This window comes from Capsicum annuum, chromosome 5, assembly GCF_002878395.1.
Source record: "Capsicum annuum cultivar UCD-10X-F1 chromosome 5, UCD10Xv1.1, whole genome shotgun sequence".
In the NCBI taxonomy this organism is placed as follows: domain Eukaryota; kingdom Viridiplantae; phylum Streptophyta; class Magnoliopsida; order Solanales; family Solanaceae; genus Capsicum; species Capsicum annuum.
The window spans coordinates 29,650,422-29,660,129 of NC_061115.1; the positions used below are offsets into that span (position 1 = coordinate 29,650,422).

Genomic DNA, 9,708 nt, shown 5'->3' on the forward strand with positions numbered 1-9,708 from the left:
CGTTCCCTTGAGGTCACCGTAAGAACTTGATGTTATTTGTATGAATTCTCGGATCTTAGTGTTCAATATACACTTTGGTTCATAGTGTTTGTGCATTGTATGTCAAGTTATCTATCATTCTATCTTATTATTGTTGTTGTGTTCATTCCCGATTTTGGGTGTCCAAACCCGAAATATTGTTGTGTCATTTTTGTTCTTGTCATTGTGTTGTAATCTTAGTTTGTGGCTCGCTGATTATAGGTGTTGAACACCTTAGCATCTTGTTGTTATCGTGTTTGTATTGTTATTGTGTAGTGAATCCGAGAGGGGTCACCAAAAGGGGTCCTCGGTTCTTCAAATCAAGGACTGTTTTGGTGTGTGTTAGTGTCTTCCTTGTCGATCTTGTATCATTTGGTATCAAAGTGCCTCCCTGAGAAGTTCAACTATCACAAGCTCACCCATTCCATCCAGTTTATCACATAAGTTCCTCAGCTGCTCGATGTCAAGTGATACATAGACCCTCTACATCATCATCAGTTAGCCCAAGCAAATGCTGGGACAAAACAGGAGCTGCAAGGGTTCTCAAACGACTTCGCTCTTTTCGCAATATTTTCTTTTCCTTCTCCTTCAACTTCTTCTGCTGTGAAGCAGCCTCGGCATCTTTTTTTCCCTACTCTCTCTTTAAGATTTTCCTCTTCAACAATCCTAGCTGCTTCTTTCTCCTGTAATTTTTTCGCAAGTATTCTAGCTTCCTTCTTTCTCTGCCTCTCTTCTTCCCAAGATTCTAGGGTCTCTTCTATAGGCAGTGTCAACAAGTGAACGTATCCTAGCAGATTCTTCCTTCCTGGCCTTTTCTGATAATTTTGCATTCTGCCTTTCCATCCACCTCTTTTGATCACGAGATTCAGCTTGTTCGAGGTCAAACTCATCAGCATGAGGGAAGTCTCTCCAGCTTTTGAAGCAGTACCAGAAATTATAAAAGCTATCCACTTCTTTAATTGGAGTACTCTCATTAGGTTTCTCATCACCTAATGAAGGAAGAGGCTGGGTGACGGACCAACGACCATTCCTTAAAAATGCAAAGACCTTGAAAAAATCTTTTGAAGCACATTCAGTTGGGATATCATCATCAATTTCATCTGTGGAATCATAAATCCTTCTTCTAACAGGGTCAATAAGAACCTCATATGCTTCCTGAATAGCTTTGAAGTAGCTTTCTATTTCCTCCTCCTTAGCTTGTTTTGCAGCTTTAGTTTCCACAGCTAGAAGAAGAAAAGTTAGCTTGTCAGAATGATGCCCTAATGCAGCATCACGATAGCTCTTCCTTCTCTGATTCTCAGAAGCAAGATACCTTAGATGGCTCAACGCTAACAAAGCATAATAATCTTGTATCTTTTCCCCAGTAGAAGATTTCTTTTTACCCTTGGAGCTGTATGATTCTGATGAATAAGCAAATGGTTGTTTCTTGTCAATAGGAACATCTTCTCTACCATCTTTGGAGTCTTCTTTCTCAACATGCCCAATCAGTCCGAGAGCAGAAGAGTGAAAACCAAGCCCAGCAGGCTCATATTGGTTGGCTTTAATAGGACAGCAGTTCGAGAAAATGTAGATTGGTTCACCATTTATAATCTCAACTGAGTATGAAATAAGACGGACGCTAATGTTGGAAACCATAGAGAAAGTTTAGCCCTCAAGTTTAGGAGATGAATATGTTCACATGTACAAACATCTACACTCAGGGCAAGAGATGTGAAAAGCAGCCTTTTGCAGGCTCCAGCCTTCTATTGATTATCTAATCTTGTTTGTGACTATGGAGGATGATGTCTAAGAACAGGTTAAGTTGTGTGATTATGAAAAAGGAGAGTGGCAGGATGATGATGACTCGAGGAGAGGGAAAAGACAGGGCTTAGTCTGCTGCTTCAACCAGCTGAAAATAAATAGAAACCCACTTATTTTCGAAGAAAATATTTTCTAGAAAAACATTTTCCTTCATTACAAACACCTATAATCTCTATAATAGCTAGGGGGATACACGTGCAAGGCACATGACACAGAGACTATTATAATAAAAGATCAGAGAGAGAATATAATGTGTCCATTTTTGTTGAGAACTTCTCTTGTCATTTATACAGTTATATAAGAAGCCCTAAAGTTTACTCCAGGATTCTCGTTGTCAAAGGCAATCTTTTGTGGCTGAGCATAAACTGTTTTCGCCTAGTCACAAATAAATCTGGAATGACGGTTTTAACTTCGGGAAATACGTCACTGATTGACTGATTCTTGAGTTGGTTGCTGAATCGCCATGAACAGTAAATCAATGTGGCGTAACATAACATATCAGATTGTTTTCCTGATTGAAAAACTTTGGACAGATAGATAACCCTACTAATTTGGAAGTAGCACCAAATTAAAGCCTCGGGTAAAGTTAAAACAATAGGTGCATAAGCTAATACAATAGCAGGACTCAGAGATGGTCCACGGGAAACAGGCAAAATCTTAGAGTCGGTATTCTAGTTTCATGGATGTCAGCTAGTTAGTCAATTAAATTATACTTAAAGAAGGCCATGGAGTTTTTGTATCTTAACAGTTGGGATAATAATCAATGAAGCCAAAGGTAGCAAATCATAGCATAAAAGCAAACAGAAATCAGTATCATGGACTTGCAATAGAAGTCCAATACTTCAGGCTACAAGCCTTTAATTATTGGAGGCAAGGTATATCAAGAACCAAATTAACTTGCCAAAGCAGTGCCAGCTAGTTCTTGATCATAATTTCATCTTTGTTTCAACAATCAAATTAAAAAAATGATTTCAAAGTTTTTAAAATGACACAACCACAACAAGCTTAGGCATTCATCATTGAGTTCCTCCTGCACTCGGACACCATGTCCATGTAGAACTGGCACTTGCCAATGTCACTTCCGGAGCTATTAATGCACTGCGAGTTGAACCACAAACAATGGCATCATCAGAATCTTCTCGTGAAAGCAAGACGGGTCATACTAACTCGAAGGATGTAAGAACAACCTTCAATTTGCAAGTTATAGTAGTTAAAAGGTGTGAAATTAACACTTACATCTTGGAATGCTTTAGTGTGGACACTGCAAGCATCATAACCTGCACCGCTTGTAGTGGGTACAGGAGCTGCAACTGCCTCAGCAACGATAGTTTCATGTTGAATGGTGCGTGGACCCATGACAGCATCTACAGCCCTGTGTGCCACAGCACTTCCAGTGCCAAAGGCCATCCCTGTAGAACATAATAATCATATCTTTAAGCAACTTTGCCCAGCAAAAAATGATTAAATAGCTGATATAAACTTTCTAAACACTACAGCATTTACACGCATACCTTGAGCTATGGTAGAACCAATACCACCAAGCATGGATCCACCACCACTACTTTGCATGGGAGCTGGTGGAGGAGCCTGGTGTACTGCCAAAAAAACAAATATATATGAAAATGCACAAAAAAGGAAGGAAGATCAAACCACATCAACCAAATGACATTTAAGTTCCCAAGAGCTAAAAGTCCCAACAACCAAAAAAGCTAACCTGGGGCTGGAGCAGGACGAGGGGCGGCACGAGGGGCAGGACGAGGAGTAGATCTTCCTAAACAACAAAACAAGGAAAACAAAAATTACCCCTTTTTTTTAAAGCAAATAATGAAACTAGTCAAATAGATAATTAAGATGAACTAGAGCAACCAACTAACAATACAGTAATATTACAGATTTGGATGGAAATCATATTTCTTGCTAACATGAGCTCATTGAGATTATTTAATTGTTACATGATTAAGCTCGAGAAAAATAACTAGTAATAGTAGGGAAATAAGCTGTGATTAAGGCACCAAATATTGTATAAGAAAAGAAATATCTAGTCCATCACAAAAAGAATGAGAGGGTTCAAGTACCTAATTTGTTTCTCCAGACAAATTAGGTACACCATAGCCATTTGGGCATTAAAATAAATCAATATTTTCCATAACAATTGTAATCAAGTCAGTCGACAAAGAATTAAAATGGAAAGAAGACTAATCCTTCGATTTCCAAGATTGAAAGTAGATGTAAATGAGAACAAGATGGAATATGGCTATTACCAGAGCTTCGGCGAGGCATGATTTCCTAATAGGGGCAGGCAGAACACAGAGAGAATTCGGATCACCAAAAACCCTAGAAATTGCACGGATACGCGGATGTCCATGACTATAGTGCTATGTTTTTCTTTTACAAGAAAATTTTTTTTCTTAAAATGTCAAAAATACCCCCTCAACTATAATAATAAAAGTCTAGTGATAAAAAGCTCCTGTTGTGTTATTTGTAAATTAATTTTTTAAAATAATATTGATTAAATGATTTTATATTTATATCTAAATAATTATTTGTGTGGTTAGGTAGGCCTGGGCATAAAATACCAAAAATCAAATTACCAAACCAAATCAAAAAAATTGATAATTGGTATTCGGTAATTCAGTATTTGGTATGGTATTTGGGGGTAAAATTTTAATATTTTGATATTCGGGATTGGGTTTGATACAAGATATTAATATCATTTGGTATTTGATATTTACCGAATATCGAATATATATATATATATATATATATATATATATAACCCAAAAGACAATAGTACTAGTCATCCCAAAAAATTTCTTGGACCTTAGTAATATATTCGTAAAAAACAACAAAAAGAATACTAAATAGGGTTTCTATGAAATATACTCTTTGAAGTTTAATCGTACATGTACACATGTCCAACTTTAATATGGTATAACCAAATACCTTACCGAACCAAAGTTTAATTTACCGATTACCGAACTACCGAACCGATGCTTATAAGTATGATGTGTGGTATCTATGTTCAAATACTGATTATCGAATTACCGAACCCGAACTTTAAAAATATCGAACCGAATACCGAACGTTCACCCCTATGGTCGGGGGTCTATCGGAAATAACCTTTCTACTTTTCGAAGGTAATGGTATGGACTTCGTACATTCTACCCTCTCCAGACCCCACTATGTAGGAATATATTGGATTTCTTATTGTTGTGTGGTAATAAATCATCTTATTAAGTGAGAAATGAATACTTGAAAAAATATTATTAACATTGATAAATTTAAATGGTGTTGATAAAATGATTTTAAATTACTAATCTAACATAAGCCGTATAGATTTGTGTGGTAGTAAATTATTTCAATTTTTTTCGTATATTTCCTAAATGGTACTCCCCTTTTGACACGGAAATGACCACTCAAAAGTACTTCATTCATCCATTTGTACTTATTCAATATACAAGTTCCATGTGGCTCATGTTAAGCTCGGGTCTAACCTTACAATATAAAAATAGTACGTAATTTATTAAATAGTACTTCCTCCATTTCAAAATAATTAAATTATTGGGGTATAACACATCCCTTAAGAAAAAAATTTAGGACATAACTTGTAGGCTATTTTCCACTATTATTCTTTTAGTTGTTCTTAAATTATACTTCTAGAAAATATGAAGTACCTTAACTTCGTGAAATGAAAGGATAAAATTAGAAGAAATTTTCAGCATGTCTCTTGAACAATGAACAATTTATTTATTTTGAACATTGAAACATAACTCAACAATTCAATTATTTTGAAATGGATGGAGTATAATTTATTTCATAATTATCAACAACATAATTAATTTAATGTTATCCAGATTAATCATATCGTATTGATAAGTTTTCATAACTATTAAGCTTTGCATTTGACCCATGTTTATAAATTTGGGTTCAAAACTACTTCCTCCGTTTCAAAATAGGTGGCTTCTGAAATCAAGAGAATTTATGATGTTCTTTCAATAGTACCCATTTCTTTAAATGTCTACTGCATAAAGTGTATAAACTCAAATTTATATTTTCAAAGTATAATTAATAAGACTAATTTGGTAAAATAAGCCCCTCATAATTTATTTATTTTTTTGAAGGGGAGTGTCAACTCAACAAGGAACAAATATTTTAAAACATAGGGAGTAACATAAAAAGCTAAATTTGTAATTACTTTTTTGTGATATTAAGTTATTGAAAGAGTAGTTTAAGATTTCCTACAAATTCCTAAAGTTTAAAATCATTGTATAAGAGTTGTTGCAAGTTAAAAGAATTTTTTATTATATTTTCAAATCAATACATAATATAAAAGTTGTTTTCATCAAATGTTTTTGATAATGTAACATCCAATAATTAAAATTGAACTTAGTCATATGTTAGATTAATTTCTTGAATAGTTGCGCTCCTATGTGAATCAATATATTTTTTGAGATTATTTTTTGTCTATAAAGTTCAAAAATAATAAATACTTGCAACATATATATATTTACCATGTAACAGGAGGGGGGGTGGGGGTGGAGGAAGTTAGAGATTGAATTTTAGTCTTGCAAAATATCTTAAAAGTTTTTTAATTTATCAATTTGTGTGAAGACAATTGAAGTAATATTCAACTAAATAAGGGATAGCATAAAAGTGTAATAAAACAAAATTTTAATATTAAATAATAACATATGTCACTTATAAAAGAATAGTAACAAAAATTACCTTGTGAGTACTACAAAAACTCCCCATTCTCCCTTATATAGTAAAGTAAAATAGTAATTTTTCTACTCTATTTTTTTAAAAAAATATAGTTAAATAATTAAAAATACAAAGAAAAACTCAATGGACATTTTTCATGTTATAAAACACCGCCAAGTACAAATGTCCATGTGGCAAGAAGGATATACTTCATCTTAATCAAACACTTGCTACAATTTTGGAGGATTATGAAATTCATTAAAATTACTATAATAACCTTGTGAGAACTACAAAAAGTTGGCATTCATATATTAGGAGTAAAAAATATAAATTTTTGTAAGAAAAACATACTATATATAAAAAAAATCGTGATTGCTAAAATAGAGAATAAAGAATAACTAAATTTTAATATAAGAAATATGTAAAAAAAAAATCTAATAAGGAACAAAAAGAGATTTATAAAAAATTACTATATATAATTCAATTATAGAGATTTAAATGAAAATGATCACTAGATAATGATTAACGAATAGGGATAAACATAATAATGTGTAAGAAAAGTAATGAACACATGTACCAATTTTATTGCATAAATTTTCTTGTAAGGACTATCAATCTTATCCTATTATCTCTTATATAGAAGTATCTATACTCTATATATATATCTATAATATATTAAACGTGTGAAGATTTTTAGAAAAGTGATTTGAACTTTTTTCTTTTATTAAAAAACTCTTCTTTAGACAAAACTGTCTTTCACTATTTTTAAATTTATTATTTAATTATTTTTTATTATATGAATTAAACTTACTAAAATATATGAGACTCCTAAAACATATTATAGGAGAATTAATTAATATTTTCTTTTCTACTAGACTTCCTAAAATATATGGGACTCCTAAAATAGATGTTAGGAGAATTAATTAATATTTGTCTTTCTACTGTTCAATTAGAAAAATACTCCTAAAATAGGAATCTATTAAGGAAATACTTCTATAAATATTGAGATGTACGTTAATCTAGAGAACAAATCAGTTTGCCTATTGGGAGAATATGATTGTTGCTCATCTAACTTGATTCGATTGCATGTCTAGATTGGTGGATGCTTGATTTTTTAACCTTCAACTTCTTCACTGTCTTTGTCAGCATAATAGAATTCAACATGTTTGTGTGTGTGTGTGTGTGTGTGTGTGTGTATATATATATATATATATATATATCTTCTTTGTTTTCATTCAAAATCATTCTTTAGGGTTAAAATTTTTGCTCAGCCAAGAATTAATTGGATCAAAATCGAAGCTTTGTGATCACTGTTATATAATTTTTTTTATAGTTTACAGGTTGTAGATGAATGTCGGTTGGCTTTGAAAAAATTATTGTGTAAATGTTAGGTTTAATTGTATTGTTTTGATATCTTTATTATCTTATTATTTTATTTTAATTTACAAATGCTAGATGAATGTGGGTCGTCTTTGAAATTTTTTTTTTAGGTAAAGCTTAAGTTTAATTGTATTATCGTAATATCTCTATTAATTTGTTATTTTGTGGTAGTGTACAGTAGATGAATCTCGATTGGCTTTGAGAAATTTTTGTGTGTAAAATTTAAGTTTAATTATATTGTTTTGATATCACTTTTACCGTATTATTTTGTTGCAGTTTATAGGTGATAGATAAATGTTGGTTGATTTTGAGGAATTTTTTTTGGGAAAAGAATCAAAAATACCCTTCTACTTTAATTAATTAGTTAACTTTACCCTTTGTGATAATATGAGGTTAAATTTACCCTTAGTATGATCAAACTAAACAAAATTGCCCCCCAATTGGATGGAATCCATTCAAAATAACTATTTTAATTAACCTAATAATTTTCCTCATCTAATCCGTTTTAACCAACTGAACCCATCTAATTAACTTAATCCTCTTCTCACACACACTCATTTTCTCCAAATCAATTGCCATGTCAAGAAATCAGTATAAATCGGGTTGGGTGGACTCATCGAAATCAAAGGAGTACGAGAGGGTGGAGTTAGTACAAAGAGAGTTGTCCTTTTATCGCTTGACGACTTATTTGGGGCAGATGATTTGGGTAAGCCATTGTTAAGTTGCTCTATCTGGTAGGGTGTGCGTGCTAAGTGCGAAAGGAGAGAGAGTAAGTGAAGAAGCGGAGAGCGACTTTACCTTTTCATTGTGATGTATCGAAAAAAATTTGATTTCATTGTGACATCATTACTACTTTGTCATTGATATCATTTGGTTTCCACATCAATTGGATAGTTTTATTGGAAGCAATCAGGTGTGGATTTGGACTCCTTGTAATCGCTAAAGCAATATGGAATCAGGCGACAGAATGGACAGTGATAAAAATGTGTTACGAAAACGATATACGACCAAGCATCGACATTGGTTCTTCATTCCTATTGTTAGACTTTGTGGAGACATCTGAAGGAAAATATCTAAGGAAAGAGATATATTAGACTCCACCTACTCAAAAAAGCTTTGCATTGAATCCACAGACACATTTGATTGTTTTGTCGGAATTAATTGATTTTTGTATACTTGAAGAGGTTTATGTTTGGACTTTCCAGATATTACATCAACTACAAATTAATGAAAAAGAAGGTTAAGCAGTTCTAGTACACAAGGTGGATTCACAAGGTGATAGTTAATTTGGGGAAAATGGGTGTATTTGGAAAAAGGGTTGAGTTAATTAGGTGATTTAGTTGGTTAAAAACATATTAGATGAGGAAAATTGTTGAGTTTATTGAAATAAGTTATTTTGGATGGATTTCATCCAATTGAGAGGCAATTTTGTTTAGTTTGTTAATACTAAGGGTAAATTTAACCTCATATTATCATTAAGGGTAAAGTTAATCAATCAGGTATTTTTGACAATCAGGTATTTTTGACCCTTTTCCCATTTTTTTTATGTAAAGGTTAGGTTTAGTTGTATTATTTTGATATCTCTATTATCATATTATTTTGTTATTGTTTACAGGTAGTAGATGAGTGTCGGACGACTTTGAGAAAATTTTTGTGGGTAAAGATTAAATTTAATTGTATTATTTTGATGTCTCTATCATTGTATTATTTTGTTGCAATTTACAGATGGTAGATGAATGTCGATCGACTTTTAAAAATATTTTTGGTAATGGTTAGGTTTAATAAATAAATTCTCCATCTTTACATACT

The 9,708-nt window shown here is 32.4% G+C and overlaps 1 protein-coding gene and 1 pseudogene across 1 annotated transcript; both read right to left on the reverse strand.

Moving 5' to 3' along the window:
• Positions 1–2,433, reverse strand: part of LOC107872381 — a 6,275-nt pseudogene extending 3,842 nt beyond the window's left edge.
• Positions 2,434–2,582: 149 nt separating this feature from the next.
• LOC107870549 (uncharacterized protein C6C3.02c) lies at positions 2,583–4,268 on the reverse strand. The gene is made up of 5 exons (XM_016717115.2): positions 4,080–4,268; positions 3,533–3,589; positions 3,330–3,413; positions 3,055–3,227; positions 2,583–2,916 (listed from the first exon to the last, which is right to left on the reverse strand). The coding sequence occupies exons 1-5, from the start codon at positions 4,096–4,098 to the stop codon at positions 2,824–2,826; spliced, it is 426 nt and encodes a 141-aa protein (XP_016572601.1). The 5' UTR covers positions 4,099–4,268; the 3' UTR covers positions 2,583–2,823.
• Between the last annotated feature and the right edge of the window lie 5,440 nt (positions 4,269–9,708).